This window comes from Juglans regia, chromosome 11, assembly GCF_001411555.2.
Source record: "Juglans regia cultivar Chandler chromosome 11, Walnut 2.0, whole genome shotgun sequence".
NCBI classification, from domain to species: Eukaryota; Viridiplantae; Streptophyta; class Magnoliopsida; order Fagales; family Juglandaceae; genus Juglans; species Juglans regia.
Window position 1 is genome coordinate 28,126,207 of NC_049911.1, and position 26,662 is coordinate 28,152,868.

General features: G+C 34.8%; 3 protein-coding genes and 1 pseudogene across 3 annotated transcripts; 2 read left to right on the forward strand and 2 right to left on the reverse strand.

Annotated features, from left to right (window-relative positions):
• The first annotated feature begins 540 nt into the window (after positions 1–540).
• On the forward strand, positions 541–1,839 carry LOC108981013 (ornithine decarboxylase-like). The gene has a single exon (XM_018952084.2). The coding sequence runs from the start codon at positions 566–568 to the stop codon at positions 1,808–1,810; it is 1,245 nt and encodes a 414-aa protein (XP_018807629.2). The 5' UTR covers positions 541–565; the 3' UTR covers positions 1,811–1,839.
• A 2,302-nt stretch (positions 1,840–4,141) lies between these two features.
• LOC108981012 lies at positions 4,142–4,537 on the forward strand (annotated as a pseudogene).
• A 358-nt stretch (positions 4,538–4,895) lies between these two features.
• On the reverse strand, positions 4,896–11,151 carry LOC108981014 (phospholipase D delta-like). The gene is made up of 10 exons (XM_018952085.2): positions 9,945–11,151; positions 9,235–9,351; positions 8,662–8,856; positions 8,022–8,303; positions 7,857–7,925; positions 7,555–7,702; positions 6,828–6,976; positions 6,456–6,626; positions 5,851–6,051; positions 4,896–5,466 (listed from the first exon to the last, which is right to left on the reverse strand). Exons 1-10 carry the CDS (start codon positions 10,860–10,862, stop codon positions 5,173–5,175), a joined length of 2,544 nt encoding a protein of 847 aa, XP_018807630.2. The 5' UTR covers positions 10,863–11,151; the 3' UTR covers positions 4,896–5,172.
• A 6,458-nt stretch (positions 11,152–17,609) lies between these two features.
• Positions 17,610–25,485, reverse strand: LOC108981011 (hippocampus abundant transcript-like protein 1). The gene is made up of 14 exons (XM_018952082.2): positions 25,120–25,485; positions 23,829–23,940; positions 22,099–22,211; positions 21,534–21,656; positions 21,221–21,426; positions 21,026–21,101; positions 19,843–19,929; positions 19,645–19,725; positions 19,456–19,488; positions 19,231–19,284; positions 19,105–19,146; positions 18,755–18,833; positions 18,608–18,678; positions 17,610–18,201 (listed from the first exon to the last, which is right to left on the reverse strand). Exons 1-14 carry the CDS (start codon positions 25,405–25,407, stop codon positions 18,112–18,114), a joined length of 1,455 nt encoding a protein of 484 aa, XP_018807627.1. The 5' UTR covers positions 25,408–25,485; the 3' UTR covers positions 17,610–18,111.
• Between the last annotated feature and the right edge of the window lie 1,177 nt (positions 25,486–26,662).

A 26,662-nucleotide genomic window follows, 5' to 3' on the forward strand; every position in this document is an offset into this window, starting at 1 on the left:
CGTCAAAGGAATACGAGATAGAGAATCCGAGGGATTTCCACTTTTTACATGTATATGGACTCGTCCCCATTCGCCGCTAGCGCGTAATTTCCGCGCTAGAATCAATCCGAACATACCATGCAAGTAGGCCCACCATATATAGACCCACCCGAATAACTCTTCGTAATCAAACATTTCACGTTACTCCCACTGAATTAATCAACCTTGACATATGTTTATTATATGATCTTCTCCGAGTCCTAGTCTAATACGTACCAAACTTCCCAATCTGTTTATTTCTTTTCACGTTGGTCCACTTGATGACTTATAAACAAATCCCAGTCTTAATACGAACTTTTGCCTGAGATTCTATTGCGCTCAAAAGGCAACTCAATTATAAAATTCTTGTTCCTCCCTTTCATCTCCACCAAATAGCTAGCTAGCAGTGGTGGCGGACCATTCTTCCCTAGCTTTATATGCCTTTCAAGTCTCCATTCTTCTTTACCTACCTATATATGCCCTTCAGCTCTCAAATACATTTTGTCATCCAAACCCTTTGCATTCTTAATTAAAGCCATTCCTAGCCATGGGGTCGGGCCCAAAAAGCCTACAGGCTATACTGGCTTCTCCAGGGATCAGAGGTAAGAGGATTACAACCATATCAAAAGGTGGGCTGAGCGATTTCATGCAGTCCATTGCTTTTAGCAAGCAAGAGTCAAGAGAACCCTTTTACGTGCTTGATTTAGGTGCGGTCACGAGTCTCATGGACAAGTGGACACGGGCCCTCCCAATGGTTCGACCTTACTATGCCGTCAAGTGCAACCCAGACCCGGCTTTCCTCGGGACCATGGCGGAACTAGGGTCGAGTTTTGACTGCGCAAGTCGAGCCGAGATGGAGGCCGTATTGTCACTTGGGGTTTCTCCCGATCGCATTGTTTTTGCCAATCCTTGTAAAGCGGAGTCCCACATCAAGTATGCTGCGACTGTTGGCGTTAACCTAACAACTTTCGATTCGAAAGACGAGATCGAGAAGATTCGAAAATGGCACCCGAAATGTGCTTTGCTTATTCGGATCAAGGCTCCGGATGACGGTGGAGCACGCTGTCCATTGGGCCCAAAGTACGGTGCACTTCCGGAAGAAGTCGCTCCACTCCTCCAAGCCGCTCTCTCTGCACGACTCACCGTCACCGGTGTCTCTTTCCACATCGGAAGTGGGGCCAAAGATTCGCGTGCTTACCATCGAGCTATAGCAGCGGCTAAAACAACTTTTGAGACGGCTACTCGGCTTGGCATGCCTCGAATGCGGGTGCTGAACATCGGCGGTGGTTTCACGGCCAACCCGCAATTTAACGAAGCGGCTTCAGCCGTGAATGGCGCACTGCAATCGTATTTCGCCAGCGATCCAGGCTTATCCATCATGGCAGAACCAGGGAGATTCTTCGCAGAGTCAACTTTCACGCTAGCCACGAACATCATCGGAAAGCGCGTCAGAGGTGAGCTGAGAGAGTACTGGATCAACGATGGGATTTACGGATCCATGAACTGCATACTATACGACCATGCAACCGTGACATGCACGCCTCTAGCATGCACGTCCAACCGTGCAAACCCCACGTGCAAGGGAGGCAGGACCTACAGCTCAACCGTTTTTGGGCCCACGTGCGATGCGCTTGATACGGTTTTGATGGGTCACCAGCTACCGGAACTTCAGGTCAACGACTGGCTTGTGTTTCCCGATATGGGGGCTTATACGGCGGCTGCTGGGTCCAACTTCAATGGGTTCAGTACATCCGCCATTTTGACTTACTTGGCCTACTCCAATCCAAGCTAGAGTATAGGCTTTCGGCTTTCCCCGTTGGCTTTTTGTCCACCTTAAATGTATTAATACTAATTAAATTGTCCCTTTTTATGAAAAATCTAATAAACTATTTGGCATCTGTTTCATTCTCTCTGGTCAAGAGGCATGCATATTACTTTTAGGCGACCTTTATTTTTATTCAAATTAAAATTAAGAATTAAATAAAATATTATTTTTTAATATTATTTTTATTTTAAAATTAAAATATAATTTTTAATTTTTTTAATGATTAAGGATGTTAAAAAAATACTTAAAAGTAAATAATATAAAAATATAAAAATTTCAAATATACTATTGATAAGTAAATTGGTGGTAAAAATTAGTAATCGTATAATTATTCTTAGAGAAATTCTATTTATAATCTTATATGGAAGACTATGTGTGCAGTCTATCTTATTGATAAATGAGGTTAGAAAGGGAAAAAATATTATTTTAAAAATGATATTATTGTAATTTTAATTTTTTTTAAACATAACTGTATGTGCTTGCATGAATAGTCCTCAAATGAAGACTATATGTAGACTTACTCTTATTCTTAAGATATTCTCGTAACCCTCGAAAGTAGATAAATTATTTAAAAAAGGAAAAATAAATCTTGTGCTACTAGCTATACGAATCTTGTTCACACTTCAAAGCCCGTACATTTATTTTTGTTAAAAATTTATATTGAAGGCATGCATGGAGGGCATCTAATTAGCTAGCTCCACCAATTTGTTCATGGAACTAGCTAGATTGAATCTTCAGATAAAATTTGAACACGAAAACTCATCGATCTAAGGAGCCCCATTATTGGAGTGCAAGCTTACAATTACGTCTCATTTAGATTTAGAGTCGATCTCAACTCATCTTATCGAATTTTCATACAAAATATAATAAATAATTTAATATTTTAAAATTTTAAAATAATAATAATATTAAAAAATAATATTTTACCAATATTTTTTTATTATTATTATAAGAGGCCATAAAATCAGAGTTATGATCTTCTCAAATCATAAGTAAACCAAAAAAAAAAACCATTCAATAATTAATGATTAGTTAACCCAACAAGAGGAATTTTGTAAGCTCGCAATTTTTGAAAGCTAGTGATCCCGAAAATTAAACATCCGTATATACGTCACCGATGATCACATTGGTGAATATTCCTGTCAACAAAACAATTAGAAGATGTTGTAGTTCATGCCGTGCAATTAAAACATTTTTGACATTTTTTTCATTATATAATAATCATGGCACATATTTGCACGAGATCATGATCATCATGCATGATCTAACATCTATGATGGAGATGGGGAAAAAAATATACGTAACGTAAATGCGTGTCAAAATGGATCAAAAGATTTGTTGAAAAAATTAATATTTTAACGTTATAAATGCATGCTAATATTCTTAACAGAAAAAATGACAGATAAAGTAATTAACTCATTATAAACAAAAAGCAAAAGAACTAAAAATATTCATAAGCCTTTTAATTAACAGCCCTAGGCCCTTTATCCCCACCATTAATATAATTACATTATAATAATTAACGTATAAAAAAATTAATATATATAAATAATTTTCTCAATCCTGTGATCAGTAGTACTCAAGAATACAGCTAGCTGAAGTGGTGATTTAATCCATCGCATGAGTTCATGGGATGGCATTATATCATATAATATGAGATGTTTTGAGTAAAATATTTTTGTTTAGCTACAAAATTATTTATTTTTATTTCTAAAAAGTCATTGCTTGTTGTCGTATGATTAATACGAAAAATGATTTGTAATTGATCTCACTTGTTTTCATACTACGTGTAGAGTTACAAGTCAGAGATACCTTTTAAGATTTTATAAAGCATATGCATGGGGGAATTAAATATCTGTGATGAAATGCTAGCTCCCAAGTAAACACGTACGATCATATAAATGAAAAACCTCCCATGATCATTTCAAGGCCAAATTAAGAATAACTTGACAACAACTAAACAGGGTGTTTCATTTTTGTTCACCCATTTTCTCATGCACAACTCTATTATCCTTCACTAATTTGGCATACTTCTTAGTTCTCACATTTCCACTTCATGTACATCAGAAAATCCAGCCACGTCATGGCCTAGCCAGTAGCAGCAACCCCTTCACCCATAAATCATTCCCATTCGTTATATATCCGACCACAGATCCCTCCACCAATTCGTACCACACAAAGGCAACTTTACTTCTGCCCACTCTATTTAAAATCCAGCCCTCTTCTCTGCCCCTTTTGATATCCTCCAACTTCCGACACAAACAATAACATAGAGAAAAACCATAAAACTACATATCCATGGCCTCTGCAGCTGTTGCCATCCCATCATTCACGAGCCTAAAAGTGGCCGGTGCAGCCAAAGTCGGTGGCACTGCTAAAGTATCGGCCTCTCCAGTCCCAAGGCTCAGCGTTAAGGCCTCACGCTCAAGGATGTCGGTGTTACTGTTGTGGCCACGGCAGCAATGCAATGGCCTTAGAGGTCTTGCTTGGTGGTGATGACGGGTCATTGGCTTTCCACGAGGATGAAGTTCCCAGCGGTGTTGACGCGGGGAAGATCTCCATGTCCGAGGAGGACCTCCTCAATGCCCCAGGAGGTATACGCAGTGACCTTGATTGAAAAGGGTAGCTAGCTACTCGTTCTATTGTTCCCCTCGCCAGGGAGCTGGCATGGTGGGAAAATTGACCGTCAATTAAAGTACAAGAGAGGCATATCTCTCTTGTACTTTTATTTTTGGAAAGGTTAGTAAAGCTTAGTATGTAAGAAATATGGTAGCTCTAAGAATGCAGATCGGTAGATGAAATTATGTGAAAGAAATAGATAGGCAGATCAGTGGATAATGCAACGTAAATTTGACTCTAACCGATTGATTTTGAGGTAAAATTGGAAGATAAATTTGCACAATCATCTGAAGTTCATCAACATTTTTATAAAAAAATTTAATACCTGGGAACAGGCAACATTATCAAGGATTGGATATATGCATGTGGCCAGAAGCCATTATATGGAAGTGGATGAAAAAGTCGCCAACAAACTGCTTTATTCAGGTATATAAATATAAATATATATTATTTCATTAGATTAAAGAATTTCGATTTCCAAAATTGAAGAACCAGATCACAGCAAAGAATTGAATAGTATACATGTAGGATTACAATGCAAAACACATTGTGTTGTGCAAAATGTTGGTAGCAAGCAGATCTAGCCTACAATTGGAGAAGGCTCCTGTACTGTAGTCTGTCCCTCAAGCCGGTTTTAAACCATATTTGACCCCTCATTCATGCCGAAAAGAAGGCACGTCAGATTAGGAACACAAGAAAATTGGTGAACCTTATGTAGTTAAAGCATCAGGAAGGGTAGTGCGGGATCCAAGCACCTTACCACCAACATCTGGAAAACTCTCTTGTCCGGGCAAAGGACCTACCTTTCCATTGGCATCTACCTGAACAGGGTATTTAAGAAGATGCCCCTGCAATGGTGTAAAACTCTCTGCCGTGTACTTCTTCCAGTTATCTTCAGCAATCTTATTCACACTATTCACGCAAGCTAAATCTTGAGGCTCCTTGAAGCAATCGTCCAACTTCCCCAAATGTTCTGCCCACAGAGACATTCTATATCCATATACCTGCCATCGTATCGAGCAATTCTGTCAATTTAAGAACAGCAACTGTTTTCCATATCAAAAACAACAATGATAAAAAAGCAAAGACTCATCTGCATGCTTATTAAGGATTTTATACAACAGTGAATATCAAAAAACTATTCACACAGAATCGCACTATGAGCATACCATTATATGAGCCATAGTTTTTTGGCCATTAGCCTATGTTGATTAGTCAATGAGGCAGTCTTTTTTTTCATTTATTCCCTAAACATGCTATACCCAAATTCTCAATGGTCAACTAAAGCAAGGCGGTAAAGTTTTCATGCCACCTCTGGGATATCTACCAAAACTTGCCACGACGCAACAAAGAATGCAATGTAATCCATCCAAGGTGAATATACGCACCTGGCCATGTGGATGACCCTTCTTCTTACCCCAGGTGTGATAGGGCTGATATGCACCCATGGCTATCTCAGTGTCTCTAGAACCAGCCAACGATCTTTGATTGATATTGGCAGACCCTATTATCACGTACTCATCATCTACAATCATACCTTTGGCATGTACATAGACCATAAACCTTTGAAACTTTTGTGAAGTGGAAACCTGAAAATTAGTAAAAATATAAAACTCATTTTCACACCTTTTTGCATAGTATGTAAAACTCTACTCTTTTAAATTCACTCAGAAAAATCCACTAGTGAATTAAACTAATGCTTATAAAACCAATCTCTTTTAAAATGACTCATAGAATTCCATTGGTGAATTGAACCAATGCTCATTCAAAATAAAACTAATACATTTCCCCTCTCTCTCTCTCTCTCTCTCTCTCACATGTAAATATACATAAATTTGCACTGTTTACTTTGACTACGCTAGTCCTGGATTGGGAGTCTAGTTGACCACCTTGTAGCACCCTTAGACATATTTGGGCTCCAAAAATTTTCAAGTTTACAAACTGACTATTCAAATTAAAACAATGGAAAATAAGTATCATAGAGCAAGATTACCATATCCCCATTCTTAGAAGATAGATTAGGTGGAACTGACACTTCTTTGGGCAGTTCTTCTCGATTACCAAGACAATAGAAATTTAGGTAGCTCTGGGGATGTGCACTCTCAAGATGCATCAATTTCAACTCTCGTGTTATGACTTCATACATCATTTGCATAGTTTGCGTCTGAGAAAAGCAAAAGACCAAAACCTCCACAAATAAGCAATGCTAAATCAGCATGTATTAACTGAGAAAAAAAAAAAAAAAAAGGCAACCTAATCTCATCGTTGGCATCTCCCTTACCAAGTTTTCAACGTCCTTAACTGTCATAATCATCTCTAGTTGTTTTTCTTTGTAATTAAATTATGGAAGCATTACATGCATTACCTGCCAAAAGAGAATTTCTTGCACAGAGGCAGATGAAGGGAGGCCTTCAGGCCACATTGGCATGACAACATACACTGCAAATCTCTCCCTGGCTCTTATCTTACTAGCAATCTTTAATGCCAATTCCATTGGAATTAAGTTGTCGGCACCTGACCAAGCCAAAAAGGGAGTCACTATGAGGGAATGTTCAATGAAGAAAATACAAAGTAACCCAGCAGAATGTCATGATGAGAACAATTTGTGCAAATAGGATCATTAAGTACATGATTATGACAACCACAACAAATAAGGAATGTTCAATGAAGAAAATACAAAGTAACCCAGCAGAATGTCATGATGAGAACAATTTGTGCAAATAGGATCATTAAGTACATATTATGACAACCACAACCAATAAGGAAAATATCAATCCAAAATGTTTCCACAATTTTTGAAGTAGTTATTGAAATTCAAATTTGTAAATGGAATACAAGCTATGCAACAGACTTTATATAAGTTCTGTAAAGCAAGACTGCAAAAGATGTTTATAAGATGTCACAAGTACAAAAAAACGTGTAATCTTTGATATGTGTACAAAATGATATGCTTTGGAAGCACGAACCTCTCTCTCTCTCTCTCTCTCACACACACACACACAAGTGTTTACAATAGAGTAAGTTGAATTTGAGTAATGTAAATGTGTATAAAGATGTATTCAATGTTCTAATTGTGGAGATGGATCTAAAACCTGCATCTTTGTAAGATGGCCATGCGTAGGATGAGCCAAGAAAGTATTGATTCTCAATATATATAAAATGTTGGGCAGTTCTGATTGCCTGGATGTATGCCGTTTGAATGCTCTTGTCTATAACCAAGTTTTTTGCACAAACAAGATTCTGCAGCAAAGAAAAAACCAAAGAACTTCCCAATTATCAAAATATAAGTTTAAAATTCAGTGATGTATGCCACTGCAATAATTTTTCACCAACATCGATGTATCTAGAGTCATCACACTTATGAACAGTAGTTTTAATTAAGAAAATAGTTAACCTGCGCCTCAGCATCATAAACATTTTTAGGAAATCCTTTCAAAGACCCTGAATCAATTGAGCGGAAAACCTGTCAATTTCAGAATAAAAGACTGAGATTAAGTAGAACTCGACAATGATGATCAAATTGTTTAAGCTTCACTCGAGGACAGGCAGACTAGTTAACCTGAACATGCCAGTTCTCGGGATTATCTTCCGTGGAAACCCATAATGCAGGGTCGTCATTTGGCATTGATGGGGAAGGACTAAGTATCCATGAGATGCGTTCCAACTTTATCAAAGCATCATCGTGCCAATGAGATACCCTTTTGAGACGCAGGCCTAACTCTGACCATTTTGTGGCTTTTCTCCAACGCTGCTCAAAATTAGTGAGCACATCATACGCAGCTGGCCCTTCTATTTTGCAATGTAAATCGTGCCATGGTTGCCTTGGACCTTTACTTCCCGCCTGTGTTTAAAAAGAAAGCAATGAGAAAGATCACTCATATGTGAGTTGCAAAAAGTAGTTACACTGCTCCAGGATGTGGAATCACGCTACTTATGAGGTGACATGTTTTTAGCAGAATTTTTATTTAAATCAAATACCCATCAGTGGCACTGACAAGTACAACAAGCGTAAGCTAATGACCGGTACAGGTCACGAATGAGCCCACAGATATAACAGATTGCACGAAATTTGTTCTTATTCTACTGAGAAATTTGCTGACAATTACCAATGATGATCGATTTACCTAATGTAGGAAGAATGCAAAAAGTAGCTCACTATTCTTAAAACATGACAAAAGTTCAAAGATATCAATACTCACCGAAATTGTTGGATTATGATAATCATCCTGATAAATAGTGTCAAGATCACGGAATAGTCGATGCTCAGGAGTATCATACCGGCCATCACAAAGGTCCAGACCTCCAATAAAAGAAGTAATCTTCCTGTTATTTCCAGACGCCTGCGTATCCACAATCACACATTTTTGATGATGTGTAAACAGGGTTCCAACAACCTAAAGACAGATGCCATGAGATAACAGTCAGCAGTCTGTTCAATCATCAAGACCAAAATTAAAATTCAGGCTTCATGCTATATCCAATACACAATTTTTGTCTTTTCAAGTTTTTCCTTCTACGTTTAAGGAACTAATATAATAAACTAACAAAGACTAAGTATTATTTTCCCTTATAGATGGCTAAATTGGAAAATAATATAACATGCGTAGAATAAATTCCATGCATTTAAGATGTTCTCCTCCTCCTATGTCAAATTAAATGGTTTAACTATCTTCAACATCAGAGTAAGCAGTTTTCTATGAAAAAACATCACAAACCATTGAAAGAATTACATATAAGTGCTAAATTTACTTAAGCCATGGTATAAAGCATGCCTGTTGTTTGAAAATGCTAAGCTTACTGCTGGCATATCGGGGTGAAAGCACACACGTAACGGAAGAGTGCTTGAAAAACTTCCGCGTTTCTTCATCATGAGTTTGCATCACTCCAGTCTGCATAAAAGGACCTATCAGTAGAGTTTGAGAAACTGTAACGGAAAGGACACCGAGCAGAACGCACAACATCATTTGATCTTGGTGATAGGTGATTATAGCTTGCATCAGGTAAATTACACAATGTAAATCCGTAAACTACAGACCAGCATATTTGCACATGTAAAGTGCAATTTCATATAAATTATGTCAGATACAAAAACGATCCGATCTCATCTGATCTACGTCAATTTTTTAAATTTCAAAATAATATTAATATTAAAAAATAATATTCTAATAATATTTTATTTAACTTTCATCTAAAACTATCTCATCTAATCACCCTATCTAATCACCCTTTCCGACTGTCTGTTTCCTTGGTGACTAGTTGAGAAATTTCCAACTATAGCAAAGGACCCAATTAAATGATTAAAGATGTTACACCTTTATTCGAATACTTGATTACAAATAGCAAGCGGTAATATTAACAACAATGTGTCGGAAAAAAGAATGGCAACTTTTACCGAACCAAAGCATAGTTGAAAAAGAAAAAGATAAGTGATCGAATAGTGATCGAGATACCAAGAAAACGTACTAGATAAGTTCAAACGTACAGTATTAATAAAGAATTTGCTGTGGGAAGTCTTATCATCCCAAACCAAGAGCAGAACTCGCACACCTTCCTGGGACTTGTACTTGAGCAAATCCCCCAAATTCAAATTCCCACCAGTAGGCAACGGCCTCGAGGGCTCTCTAACCAGCTTCACCTTATGATATATGGACCACCCCACAATGTACACCAAGTGGTGTGCCTCCAGTATTGCGTGGCATATGTCCTCCCAACAAGTGGCGTGCTCAAACTTTTTTCCATCATCCAGTTCTATCTCTGGCACCATTGACTCCGGCACGTGCGCGTCCTGATACAGCGTCACCGAACCTCCTTGCCGAACCGGAAAGTAACAATTTCGGACACCGAAATTATCCGGATCGGCCGCGATTCCGTACCGGTACAATGGATTGTCCTCGCATTTCGTGAACCTCATCTCGATACGGACGGCGGCGTCGGGCTTCGGTGGCTTCCCGAACGAGCCGATTATCGGGAACCAGTCGTTGATAGCCTCGCCCGCTAGGATTCGCTGAGCCGATACGGAGGCAACTCCGATCAGATCGGCGCCAAACACGTCGTTGTCCTTCACGTAGAACTCCACGTGAGAGGCCGGGTGGGCAAGGGGGATCTTGAAGTGCTCGTTCCATTCGGGATTCTGACAGTTGGAAATGACCCGAGTGCGAGCCACGGTAGCTCCGGCGAGGCAGACCGTGACGTAAGGATCGCTGGTGATGATTTTCCCGTGTTTTTTGTGCTGGTGCTTCTTCTTATTAAAGAAAGGTGATCGGCACGTGCTGAATGCCACGAAGCATCGGCGGAAGTGCTCCGAGACCAAATCCATGTTTGGCAAGCATCGGGCCTCTATGATTTTCAGATCGAGATCGCCGTGAAGGTACACCAGGGCGTCCAATTTATCGTCGGCCATGGAAGCTGAGTGAAAATCTAAGACCCACCTGGTAATGCGAAGCGATAGGGGATGGAGGGACGATACGCGCGGGCGATCACCGTAGTAACCGGGCGTCGGGTATTGTATATTTTACATATAGAGCACGATGCTCTCTCTCCCTCTCCTATCCGTTTCCTCTTTTTTTTCTTTTCTTTTTTTTTTTTCCTTCCGTAACTCCGGCGACGCCAACGGTGAAAACTGAAGGCGGTAAGGAAAGAGGTGGGAGGGAGGGAGGGAGGGAGAGACAGACGTGGGGGTTTGGTGGGAGGGTGGGGGTAACGGGCAATTGGTTGTGATTGGTGTCCCGAGCTATATTTATAAATAAAAATGGACACGTGGAGAGCAGTTAACCTACTTAGAGCATTCTCATTGGCTTGAGTAAATACATCTTTAAAATTTAGTCAATATCATATTTTTTTACATTTACTTAATATCAAAAAAGTTTTATTAAATGTTAATAATAATTATATTTTAATTAAATTAATATCAAAAAATATTATTAAATGTTAATAATAATTATATTCTAATTAAATTAATATTAAAAAAATACTATCAAATGTTAATAATAATTATATTCTAAATGTTAAATGTTAATTATATTCTAATTAATTTAATTTGTTTGCTTTGAGTGAGAAATTAATATTTTAATATTTAGAGAACCAATTATAATTCTCTATATTTAGCCAATGACTATAGTAAAAATGTAAATTATTTTGAAGATGGCCAATCTAATGTAGAGTTTTTTTATACAAATTATCTAAATTTTAAATAATTTTCTCATTTGGCAAAGCCAATGAGAATGCTCTACTTACTGAAGCCTACTTTATTATAAAAAAAATTGTGATAGGCTTACTACTCTATTACTATCCATCTACTACCAAAAGGTATTTGAAGTTTTTTTATTTTTTTATTCTTTTTTTAAGTATTTTTTTAACATTCTTAATCACTAAAAAAAATTAAAAAAATATATATATTTACTAATACACACTTCCTTAATCATTAAGTAAAATTAAAAAATTTTAAAAAATCAAATATAAAAAGAGTAATAAATAGATAGTAATAAGATAGTAACCCTATCAAAAGATAAATACATAATATTTTTTACAATATATTTCATAATTATATTTTAAAATAAGAGATATTATTATAAAATATCATATAAAAATAATATTATTTTATAAAAATATCTTATTTTACATATATTATAAAAAATATGATATAAATCATTACTCCTTTATTACAAGAGAATGTTATTCCGTCCTTTTTTATTTAATAAAAAAGTAAAATTTTATATATCATATTATCATATTATTTTCATTCTATTAAATATAATATAACATATTTATTATTATTAAATAATTGTTTATTATATATATTTTTTATCATTTAATAATAATAAATATATTATATATTATTTAATATAATTAAAATAAGATGAAAGTATTATGCATAATTACTCAATAAAAAATGTTCCTTTTAGCGGAAAATCCAATAAAAGGGAATTCTACGGCCGTGGCAACCGGCAACCACCTACTGCTCTTGATCCGACTTCAAGATGTCTTTTTCCTTCCAATTCATTAAAATTTGTATTAATTTCAAAATTAATATTTGAGTTTTCGATGATGTATAGGTTTTTAATTTTTATAAATAATATTTGAATTTAAAAAATGTATAATTCGGTCAATCTCCTTTAAAAATTAATGAAAGATTATCATGTCTTAGTATTTAATTGACTCGTACATAGAATTAATATGTTTTTGATAAGTACATGGAGTTAATATGTTATATCATCAAATCAAAAATTGACTTGTGGAATACTAACATCACATAACAATTTCATGACAGAGTTATAAATTGTAAATTCTTTAAAATTTAAATATCGATTTTATAAAAATCGAATCCCAAATCTTAATTTTTAAAAAAGTAATGTTACATATAATTATATAGTACGTAAATACTACGTAATCGTTTTGAAAGAGAATAAGACCTATTATTAAAAAATTAATTTTTCAATGTAGACTCCATATTTACTCATTTTTTTTAAAGAGATTGCACGGCGTTTACGCACTTCACGAATGTAAATATCATTTCTCTTTCTAAAAACGTAGCAACTCAACTAAATTTATAATTGACCCTTAAGATTTTATTACAAATATTCTTATTGAAACTACTCTAAATTTGTGAGGATGTGGCAAGTGAAATCTATAAGTGTCTTATGTAACAACTATACATATATCTTTTATTGGAGCATGAAAAAATCCCTAAATTTATAAAAGTTAATAAAAAAATAACATATTACCTCTTGTATTTTTAGTATGTTTTTTTTAGGGGAATATTTGGGATATTAGTCCTAAATATCTTGAATAATTAGCATATCAGACTAAGACTACGTTTGGTTGCAAGATTCAGCTGAACTCAGTTGAACTTAATCTAACTTTAAGTTGAGTTTAACATCTAAATACCAAATTTTCAAGTTATTAAATTTATCTCAACTCAAAACCTTTTTATATATAGACCACAATATTTTTCAACTTTTCATAAAATGTATTAAACCCATATTAACATTTAAACATACTTTAAACTTAATTTTGATAGATCCTACATAACTCATTTAACTACTCAACTCATTATTATTCATAAAAAAATTGAGCTTAATTTAATATCTAAATACAGCCTAAATCTTTGGATATTCTAAGAATTATTAGCTAGGAATGTGGGGTTATTTTAGGACTAATTTTTTCATTACATAAATATGTCCATTTTATTCAGCCCACAAAATAGTCTAGCTATAAAAATTTAATGAAATTAAAATGTTGACCAATTACAGGTAGAAGACAGGGTGGAATCAAAATCTTAAAACGGCTACAACCGAGGCAGACGTGGACCTGTGGCGCGCATTTACGAAAAATATGGGCGTTGTTTTGTTAGGTTGCCGACAACGGAAGATGGATCATGGAGGCACACAACTTGAATTTATTGACGAGAAAGAAACTTGCGTGGCTACGTTTTTCACAATTTTTTTCAATTTATTTCATTTTATTTAATTATTATAATTTTTTAAATTTAAAAAATAAATAAAAAATCAAATTTTTTCAAATTTTAAAATAAAAAAATATTTTATTAAATATTTAATTTTAATCACTATTCATATCATCTATAAAAACAAACTAGACCTACTCTCGGCTAATGATTGTTTTTCTAGAGGAATTAGATGTTGAAAGTAGCACCATAGATAACTACAAGTGCAGTTGAAACAAAGACTTGCTGCATTAGACTACAAAAGTCACCGATTGATATTTTATTTTTTTATTATATTTTTTTACTTAATTGTTAAGTAAGTATTTTTAATTAAATTTGTGAATTTTTTCTTTTTCTTTTTTAAATGTTTAAGAATATAAAACATATGTATGAAAAAAAAAATTAAAGAAAAAAAAAATCATTTAGCCTTATCGGTTACCACTCTCGTGTTATACAACTCAAAGCCTATACAATTCGATTTGACGTGTTTTTGAAAAATTATATCTATAAGTTTATTTAATGATATATTAATTATATTAATAATGGTACTTTTCTATTTATCATTATACATAACACACGTCACACTTATTTTATTTTTTATTTTTTTTAAACTAATTTAATTATTATACTCAACATCAATACATTACATATTTGAGAAAAAAAATTTAAAAAATATATACAGAATGTTATGTAGAGATGATAAATATATATATATATATATATATTTTTTATAAAATTAGCACACCTTTTTTTAATACACCCAACATATCAGGCTTGATCTTTTTATTTTTTTAAAGTTATAATGAGTTACACTATAAGTGTTGTGTTGCACAATAGCTTCTTTATACCAAAACTCATTTGATTTTATCTTTGTGATATGAGAAGTGATATTTGTATTCTTAAATTTTTTTTATTGTATTTTATGGTTTACAACGAGATATAGAATGAGAGATGAGCACATAAAATAAATCTAACTAGGTTTAGAGTGCGTTTGGATGTAAAATTGAGTTGAGTTGAGTTAGATTGAGATGATAAAATATTGTTAGAATATTATTTATTATTATTATTATTTTAGAATTTGAAAAAGTTGAATTGTTTATTATATTTTGTATTGAGATTTAAAAAAATCATAATGATGAGTTGAGATGGATTTACTTTCCAAACGAAACCTATAATTATTTTAGTGAATTTATCAAGTAATATTATATTATATAAGATCCACTTTATTTAAATATCTCTCTCATTCTATCATGCTCTAAGCTCTAAAATTTTCTTAAGAATTATTGGAAATATGTATCACCCATTGTGTCTGTGGTAAATATCTTTTGGCTCGCATATAATAAACAACAATATATATATAGAGAGAGAGAGAGAGAGAGAGAGAGAGAGAGAGAGAAATTTACATGATTCAACACTACTACTATTTTCCTGCAATTTTGTTGTGAAATATACTATAAAAAAATAGAGTATCCTACCATGATATCCTTGTTATACCGCCCACTTTGTCTATATTGATATGGTAACACATGGCTTATTAATATATATATATATATATTTTAAATAAAATAGCGTCTGAAAATATAAAAATAAAATGACTGAAATTCTAAATTCTCTACTATTTTATATGCATTTTTAAATTTTTAATAAGTATGCCACGTCAATAGATCAAAATGATGGGTATAACTAGAACCCCATAGTAAGATTTCTCAGAAAAATATAATACATGTGCACATTTCTTCACTAAACTCTCAATTACTGTTAAGGAGTTAGAGATGAAATGGGGAAGAGGTGAAGAAGTTGAAGCCAAACGCCCCAAGTTGCTTACGTTTGGATACTATTTTCATTAATTTTGTGAATAATAGTAACAAAATAATGATAAAATATTAAATAATAATAAATAATAATAAAATAATAAATAATAGTGAGATATTATGAAAATATTTAAAATATTCTCAGTGCTTAAACTAGATAATCTTTTTAATATTACTGTTTAAAGTTATTTTTTGAGTATTTTAATTTTTTTATTTAATAATTCAAAATGTGATTATTAATAAAATAATATATTTTTTAATTTTTTTAATAATTAAAGAGAATAAAAAATAAAAAATAAAATGATAAAAAAAAAGAATTATTAACGGTACTTCGGAAATATTGACCGTCATGCTAGCACCATCCCAGTTTCAATATGCTCCAATTCAAATTAAAAATTCATCTCAATTTATTATTATAAATTTTTTAAATTTAAAACATAAAATATAATAAATAATTAAGCTCATCTATCTGAGTTGTGCTGGCCAATGCACCGGTGTTACTGCTAATAGTGCCTGATTGGGCTTCGCACTTCACCAGGCTTTTCACTTGACTTTCAGAAGTTAAATTGACGATGACGCTGACGCTGACGCGACTTTCCTTGTCAAAAAAAAGATACACGAGAACGGCCAATTACTTTCATATTTGTCAAAAACAAGAAAAATCAGATGACTCAGTTTTATTTATTTATTTATTTTTGTTCTCTTGGCAAATTGAGATGTGACCAGCTACATCATAAAGATTGTGCAAGCTAGTCCTCTTTTCAAGTGTTTGAATGAGTTGCCAAGGGCAATTGGATATTAAGAAATAAAAGTTAGAAAAATGATATGTGCAACCGGTTGTGAGAATCCTTGGGGAATCGGTGCCAACGTGGATAAGAAACTCACCGTTTCATTTGACCATCCACTTTCAACCTTTTCCTTCTTTTCCTTTTTATTTTTTTGTTAACTCTACTCCAGTTCCCATGAATGCCACTTTCCAAGAAGCCAACCCTTACAGAACTTTTGAATGAGTTTTGTAGCCTTGGGGCAAAACAAATTGATTGAATAAAGTAAAAGCCCCACAAGGCCAAGCAGTGGGAAGAAGCTAATGGCGGTAGTTTTTCCAGACAGTGTTTCTTTCATCTATAAATGGGTTCCGAAATGTGTTTCGTCTGAGGTTGAGGTCGAAGATCTGTTTGAGAGGTGGTGTTGCTGCGTTTCGTCCGTCTATTCCATAAGAGCAAAGGCTTGGCTGAAGCACGATATGATTCTCGGTTTTTAAATTTGAAGAACCTATTGATTTTCATTTTTAGTTCTATATAATGTTTAAACCTCAACGACGTAAGTATGAATTTTTGGTTATGCAATGGCTTCTTTCATGACAATCTGATGAGCTTCACTATTACTCACTATTTACAAGCCTTCAAATGGCGCTGAGCTTTGGAAATTTTTGGGTGATACCATCATTGATGAAATTTTGTTGCTGAAAGCTAGATGCAAGCAGGGAAGCGATGGTTGGGGTAATGGTAGTAGTAGAAACTGAGGAGCCAAAGATGGATTAACTTGAGAGAATCTGTAGCAATGGAGCTATACGAAAAGAATCCTGAAACTTCCTAAGGTTTCGTCGTAGCAATGGGGCAGTGGTGGTCCCATCTCTTTTTGATGGGCCATCTTTTTCTTAATTCAAGAAATGAATTTAATAACAGCCGGTTGCACTGCGATTCCGCAAGCCGGTTGTACGTAGCAGCGTTGTAAAAGTTAAAAGTCATGAATACGTAAATATCGTCTAATTATTTTAAAAAAATTAAATAAATATAAGATTCATATTAAAAAAATTAAAATTTTAATAATAAATCTCTCATTTTTTAAAATGATTATACAATACTTACACATTTTACGACTGTACGTAATATTTCTCTTGAATATTTATGGACCTGAATATTTTTGTCTAACCCAAAGGGGAGAAAACGTTCGCTACAATATAGCCGTAAGCCATCCATTCCACAAGGAGCATGCCCTTTTCTCTTCTACACTATTTATTCATGTCCAAACTGTGGCAAAAAGTAAAAAGTGTTCAAAGGCATGCATCATGTCCTGAAAATGCAAACATACAAAGATTTTTACCATTGACGTGCTTTTGAAAAATAAACTGAAGCCTGCCATTTCTTCACCGTATCAACTTTGAAGGCAGCCATTACAATATAAAATCTGTTGCCATGATCTCGAACGTATTCCCCATGCGATCGATGCAAGCAAATGCTTTGGAGTGATTTACAGATGCTCATGTTACCGGGGCAAGATGATTGTTGCAGCTTGAGAGCTCTACATTTTTTACCCGATACTTTGTTATATGTAATAATGAAAGGTTTTAGAATACAAAGGAGAATACTTCCAGTTTGGAGCATTTGCAATGTTGAAAACTAGACCTCTGCATGGTTGCAACCGCCGCCTCCGTTACTTATCAAGGGAGGAGCCACCCTTATCATCATACTCTGAACGAAAGCTATCATCTATACATATAAAAATTGTCTTGAGAATTGACACCGCAACTGGAAAAGTATATACAGTAAAGCTATAAAAATACATATTACATATTGAGATACTTAAATAAAGAAGCAAAATACAAACCTTAAGACCTCAAAATTAACAAGAAAACATTGTTATCAAAGGCATTAAAATGGTATAGACTGGTAGATTAGATAACCACATCCAACTAACATATGGCAGTCTACAATTTGGTGTTAATCACATATGGATTTCTGTATTGGTGTAAAATCACAAATCTTAATTGATAGACCATCTAAATGCAGAAAGAGTGAATTGCAGGTTTGTGCTGTAAAAAAGAGGAGTGCTCTCAGGTAATGACCACAACTAAATTTAATCCACATCTTTGTCATAATGTAAAATCTCTCTTACCATAGCAAATCCAATGCACATAATGCTAAATCCAGGGAAATTGAAAGGGGCTCGATCAGACAGGAATAAAGCTGAAAGAACAATTTAATGTTGTTAGTTTAATTGGCTCTTGGGACTGATAAAAGACTCCATTAAATTTCCAATCACCTGTTAGAGGAGAGAAAGCTAAGGGAGAAACAACGCCGGCAAAGGAACATATGCCTGAAATGCACCCTTGAGCCATTCCCTGTAACAGACGGGGAATGAAAAGAAAAGAAAAAAGACTAGTCAGATGTAAAACCTAGAACCCGTGTAAAAAAGAAATCATCTGCACTAAACAGGACACATGTTCAAGTCTACACTGAATGCAGAAATATTTTTGCAACTCACTACAAGAAAAAACAATCCATTGCATTCTTTAATGACATCAAAATAGTTTTTAACAGAATGATGCCAGCACACTCTAAAAACAATGCCAATCAGCAAAAAAGTTGAGCAGACACTTCAAGAAAACTTGCCTGTTCACAGGACCCAACTTGTTTGGAAACAATGCTCCTCATCTGCACATTCAAAAGTAATTTTTTCAACAGACTACATCCCAGTAAATGTCATAGACTGAAACTAGAAAATTGAAGAAAACTCACACATGGATGTGCTAGAGAAAAAATAACAGAGAACATAGCAGCGACATAAGGAACCTATCATTCAAAATGTTAGCCATATTAGAGCAAGGTCAAAGTAAGCTGGAGCATATACCAGATATGCTTTAAAGGAATACAATTAGTATTCAGAAATATAATGGAGAAAGCAAATTGAACATAAGTAAAAGGAAGACACTTGTATCCGAAAGTAAAGTTGCAAAGAAGTACCCAGAAGGACCACGCAATGCTGTAAAGAAACATCTGCATTCAAGGTCATAAATTTCTTAAACGAGAACATACCAACGTGCTACAATGAACTTTTGCTATGAGTAAGTGACAATCAACTTTGACAGAAGTTCTTATGCTCAAGTCGTTGTAGCATGCAAGGAAATTATTACAGAGAGACAAGGAGCTTACATGTGCACAGCTAAATAAGAGCCCTACTGAAAGCAGCTTTGCCTCTCCTAGAGCAGGAACCAATGTAGGCATGAGAAATAGCTGCATGATTGCTTCAAGTTTTAGAATTTTTTAGGCATACCTCAATTTTCAGTTATATTGAAAACGAAAACGCAAGAGGAATGCAAGCGGCACCAATACAAACAATCTGTGACATACCTGTGATATGGTCCCTGCAATCCCAGAAATGACCATTAAGTCAGCAAACTGGTCCTTGTTAAAATGAAACCTGGCCTTTAAGTAATACTGCATAGAAAATAAAAAATCTGAACTCCACAACTCCTGTAGAATTAGAGGGTCCACGACTCCACTTGCACAAAACTATGTCTGATTATACGCACCAGCTGCAAAGATCTAAGCAATTCTAATTCATGAATTTTTATTTACCCAGCCATAAAAACTTTTTTCAAAAAGATAATATTTGTTAAAAAGACCAGGAATCAGTTCAGATCAATTAAGCATGAACAAAATCGTTCTCCCTTGATCAGCATAAGAGGCATAGACAACTCTGCACTGACTGACACCTATTTGAAATCAGATACTATCATTCCAGAAGAATAAATAAAATAACAATGAGTACCAGCAAAGATTGAGTACAAACCCAGACTACTCATTTTCAGCTTCTAACAGCCCCTTGAGAAGTTGCAATAGACATTAGCATATTAAACTCTCAGACTAAATTTGCATGTTCTCTTTAATTCAATATGCACAGCAGACTCAAGATGTTACGCATTGAACATAACCAAAATACTAGAATATTAAGATCACAAAGTCATAAAATGTAATAATTCAATCAAGCTTATATGTCTGAAGTCTTGAAAAGAAGAGAAAAATGCCGAACGAACGCATCCAAATGAGTAAAGTATCCATATTATTATCCAGCAGGCCCCGGATTTTGATAAAGAGTTCACGATTCCACTTTCATATATGAAAATAATTGATCAACAGTAAAGACTCCATTGTACCATGTATGCTTTTTCAGTGGATAAACATTATTTTCTTTGATTCCTCAAGATTTTTAATGACCCTCGGTGCACACACTAGTGGGAGCATAGCTTAATTATAGAATATGGGAGGCATGCAGATTTCATCAGTATCCTCTTCACATGCAAGAAAAGTTGACTAACATAGCTAACATCTACGTGCTTGCAAATTTCAAGTACACGCTTAAGAAATTAGTAACACACTGGATAACATGAAATGTAAACAAGACCATAAAGCTTGAATCGTCTAATATTAATATAACAAGCCACCACCAAAAATAAACCCACCAGTTTAGAGCCACTATAAACAAGTGCAGGAATCGAAAATGTGTGTCTAATTTATGGAAATAGAAAAGTACCATCATGGAACCATGAAGGCCAAAATCTGCAAGATTGCTAAAAAAGGAAACGACTGCAGCTTGGGAAAACGTCGAACTGCAAATTTAGTCCAAACAAGAATCGTTAAAAGCATTCCTATTCATGGACTACAAATTTCTTTCCAAGAATCAGAGGAGGAGGGGTGGGATAACAAAGGGAAATTAAACTTCACGGACCTAGTGTTGAGCAAGGAGACCATATCCTCCAAAGAAGGCATTCTTTTGAGTACCAGCGTACCATTCCTGTTCGATTCTCCATCCGATTGAGTAATGTGCAGTTTATCCTTTGAGAGAATTGGAGCGGAAAGACCGTCGTCTACGACCGAATCCGGGAGGAATACCCTCATGTACACCGCTGCAATCACAGCCACCGAAGCCGCAACCTAACGACAAGTCGTTTAAATATATATGTGCACTATATAAGGACCATCTGGGAAATTACATGAAGCCCGAGGGATCTGTTTATGTTATTTAGAGGAAGAAAGAGGACCTGGAAAGTAGAAGACGTGGAGAGAAAACGGGTGGATAGGGTCCCGCAGACGAATGCAGAGGATCCAATCCCCGATAGAACGCCGAAAGCTGATGCTCTTCGCCCCTCTGAAACATTATCCGCCTACCAAAAAACAACAGATTCTCTAAATTTTCTATGTTTTGGATGCTATAACTACTGTGAAATTCAGTTTCTACGTTTATCTTATCTTTTTCCTACTCCAGACGATATTCTAAGAAATCTGAATCCATTTTTCTATTTTCGACTGCAGATGTGGAAGGGGAACTGCACCGGAAACTGGAAAGTATCTGAGACGCAGATACTGGGCGGTACGGCAGGCCGCAGGAAAGATTTTTTTCCCCCTCCACATTGATTGGGCCCTTGCTGTTTGTGGTTCTAAGATGCAATCAACGATATGGGCTGATTCAGCGGAAGCCCAACTACATATTTAGTCTTTTCCTTTTTTTCGGCCCACGAAAGATTCAATTTAAACTTGTGTAACTTTTCAAGCTGGAAATTAGGAACAGCTTGAGGGGAGAGAGAGAGAGAGAGAAGGTTGTTTTACCACATAAGCAAGGGCAAGGCAGTGAACGCTTCCTTCACAGACCATTGCAGTGAGAGTCCTGACGACATAGTAGGCGTAGAAGAAATTCCTATCCCTGCTATACGCCAATATGCCTGTCACCACATATTATCAATTCATTCAATATCCTACAAACCACCTGCTTTTCGTTGCCTTAAAATAATGAATTGTCGCTATTTCTGGCTGTAGAAGCTAGATGGTGACCTTGGAGTCATGATTTCGGGAATATATTAATTCAACTAAGTTATTTAATAAGCATTATATATTAAGAATAGCCCTTCTATAATATTGTCAATAATAAAAAAAAAGATTTTATTTCAGAGTTTTTTTTTTTTAGATCTCTTAAAGTTTTTTTTTTCCCAACAAATTATAGAATTTATAGTACGAGAGATAGATACATATGGATTTCATAATATTTAGTGAGCATTTAATGATGTTCGAGAAATTCACTTTATGTGTTTATCCTTCTTTCACTCTAGATTCTAGAATTCCGTAAAAAAATTCTGAAAATCCAAATAGAAATTTATAAGTTGTATGATACGAGATGAAAAATCATCTTACAATAGGTTATAGGTATATACTAACTATATATTGGTTGGGGCCGGCCCCACGAATAAAAAGATATTGACTTCCTCCCTCTTAAGCTTGAGAATTATTATCATTAAAGTCATTAATTTGATGGGTCTATCGATATTCGTGACTTTTGTGTTGGAAGGTCATCTATCTATCACGACTTCAATAGATAAACGTAGCGAAAGCAACTAACTGTTTAAAAAAAGAAAAAAAATAGCATGCAGTTAAGGGTCTCAATCTAACTTCAACTCAACATGACAGTTAACGTAGAAAATAAGAAATTTGATATCTCATTTTCCCCAAAAAATGAAGAGAAAAATACTATTATTAGAATATAATTTTAGGTTAATTCAACCAGAGAGAAAATTGCATAGATATATATATATATATATATATATATATATAATAGTTATATATATACTTAGGGGAATGATGGTGAGACTACTAACTGTTTAAAAAAAGAAAAAAAAATAGCATGCAGTTAAGGGTCTCAGTCCAACTTCAACTCAACATGACAGTCGACGTAGAAAACAGGAAATTTGATATCTCATTTTCCCCGAAAAATGAAGAGAAAAATACTATGATTAGAGTATAATTTTAGGTTAACTCAGCGAGAGAGAAAATTGCATATATATATATATAATAGTTATATATATACCTAGGGGAATGATGGTGAGACTACTAACTGTTTAAAAAAAGAAAAAAAATAGCATGCAGTTAAGGGTCTCAGTCCAAATTCAACTCAACATGACTGTCAACGTAGAAAATAGGGAATTTGATATCTCATTTTCCCCGAAAACTGAAGAGAAAAATATTATGATTAGAATATAATTTTATGTTAACTCAACCCGAGAGAAAATTGCATATATATATATAATAGTTATATATATACCTAGGGGAATGATGGTGAGAGTCGTGAGACTACTAACTGTTTAAAAAATAAATAAATAGCATGCAGTTAAGGATCTCAGTCCAACTTCAACTCAACATGACAGTCGACGTAGAAAACAGGGAATTTGATATCTCATTTTTCCCGAAAAATAAAGAGAAAAATATTATGATTGGAATATAATTTTAGATTAACTCTGCTAGAGAGAAAATCGTATATATATATATATATATAATAGTTATATATATACCTAGGGGAATGATGGTGAGACTCATTGGAACTGTGAGCAAAGCTTTCCGCCCGTACTTGTCGGAGAGATTTCCCACCAGAGGCATCATTACGAGTGTTCCCAGACCTATAATCTGCACCATCAATTAATCACAAAACTTAGAATACAACATGTAATCAGACAAATCATATATGCATGCAGGTGCGTAAACGGATTATAAAAGGAAGACTATATATTCGATCGGGTTCTAGTGGAAAGATGAAATATGGCAGTTTGTCTAAAAATTACTTGAAACTTAAAAAGGATGCCCATTAATGGACTATATGCTAAGGAAATAACACTATTGAAAGTTGTTAAATTTATTACAAAAAATATTAAAAATTGAGTTAACAGTACTTCACGTGATTGATCGATGGCACATCACTAAGCGAGACATAGATAATGTTAGAAAAATGGATAACTCTATATAATATATATGTCATTTCGATGTTAGCTGTTATCTCCTTGTAACTTGTAGGCAGAATATTTTCTACCAATCTTTAAATAACCTATTTGTTTTAATTAATTTAAAGCTTAATAAACGATGACAAGTCAAGGTAGTAGGAATTCGTTAGGTGAGAAATAGATATGAATATATAATAGGATCGATCAATCACCAGTGATTGGAACCGTGGGCGTTACCTGAGCCAATGGCCCAAAAGTGTGAGATGCCATGTTGATGTTATTACTTTGATCAGACAAGTGTACGTTAGATAAAAGACATAACGTACAGGAATATTAATTTTGTGCAAAAAATAGATCAAGGGCACTATGTACAGAAAGCGCATTTTATATTGTTACTATATACACTAGATGGTAAATTAAAAAGAGGTTGTGGGCCAGGCGATCTAGTTGGAAGTTTCTGCAAATTCTTTGGAAACGAAGGAGCAGAGAGACGAGAAGGAAACCTCGTGCAGCTGATGGGAAATTTCGTTTGATGAGAGAGACTCAGATCAGAGGGAGAGCGGGGGAGATCAGACAGAGATCAGAAATTTCAATTGCAGGAGTAGTCATGCATGCTTAGCTACAGTTCCGAAACATTGTTTCCTCAATCATTAAACGATCGAATGAAAATTTATAAGCATCCGTTCAGTGAAAATGTCTTGACATTCATGTTAGAGTAATAAAGATTGCATGCATGGCAAACTAACCTTAAAAGTTGTATATGCCGGCATGTAATTATAATGTAAAAGAAACGTTTGCTTGCAGCTACTGAGAATGGAAAAATGATAGTAAATAAATAAGGCATAAGAAAATAAAAGAGAATTAATACCGCTTGTTGAAACCCAGAAAGGTAGATGGCCAGAGAGCATTCGTCTCTTCCGGGACAAAGTGCCGACATAGTAACATCAGTGATGGCTGGGATCACCATAAAAGTGGAGAAATTGTGGAGAAAGATCGTCATGAAGAGGTGGCTCAGCCCCGACAACTTTTCCATATTCTCTCTCGCTAAACCGCAGCTAAAGAGTACTGATCCACCGAAGGAGATAAAGCAAAAGCCACTAGAAACACTTAAAAAGCAGCAAATGTTGCTTGACTTCAAAGAATAGTGCAGTATCATGTGTATATATACTCTGCTGATTGCTGCATATTCTGCATGTCAACCTCGCTCATGTTAGAGCGGTACGGTGACACTGTAAGTTGATTTAGGGAATGACTGACCAACCACGACCCAGGGTGTCTGGCAATGGGTTCAGCCTCTGGCCCACTGAGAATTGATTAGAAATTTTCTTTCATAATATACAAGTTTTGTAATATCGTGGACTTGTCACTCTAGCCACTCTTAAAGATTTTGGCAGCCGAAACCCGAAAAGTGAAGCGAGTGCTAAGTGAAGGCCCTGAAGGATGCGTAGCTTGCAGTTCATTCAAAGTTAAAACATCAAAGTTTAATTCAGGACCCATTTTTAAGTCGTGAGCGACGTAATTACGCTTTGAGGCGTGCAAGCTTGATCTACGCTCACTTTAGTGGGTAATCACTTGAAGTAATAGTTTTCGTGGGCCCAATAACTTTAAATTGGGTTTGGCCCGATTATTTAGGACCTTTGAACCAATAAGCTTTTGACCTCTTTTCCTTTGGATCGTATTAGGCTCTTTGTATCTTTGACTTCATCCACATCACATTCAGATCTTTTTATGTTCCAACTGCCAACAAAAATTTTAAAATTAGGGTCGGACCCACGTCAAACATGAGGATGCCCATATATTTTCGTACCAAACAATAAACATAATGTCTAGAAAAGAAATTCAAATGCACACAGAAAGAAGAAAAGACTATATATTTTAGGCGTATATGTAATAATTAATGAGTTGGCCCCGAACAAAAAAAAAAAAAACTCCTTAAGAGTGAAATTAAAATATACCATATAGAATTTTTATAAGTCAATTATGTCCGAAGTCACTAGTATGAAAAGCAATTGTTCGGAAAAATAATTTGATTCAGGTTGACTCGAAACCGAAACAGTTTTAATTTTGTCTATTGAATCATTAACCAAACCATTTTAATCGGCCAATTCGAGACGAGTTTAAACTGATTTATGTTAGACTTAAATAAAATTCTCTAATGCGGAATAACACTTTAGAAATGAGAATTAAATGGTTTAATGCCAAGAAATCTTACCTCCAGCCATTGATGCAATTCACTGTAAAAGTTTCGGTTTTCATTGTGTTTGGCTCTTCCAAACTCTTCTCTACTCTATTTAGATGGTGTATTACCGAAGGGAATTGAGTGAGTGAGTTTGGGGACCAAACACATATATTTATAGCCGAAATTCCCATCAAATTTCGGTGATTACGTGTCCCACGTGATCCTATTTTCA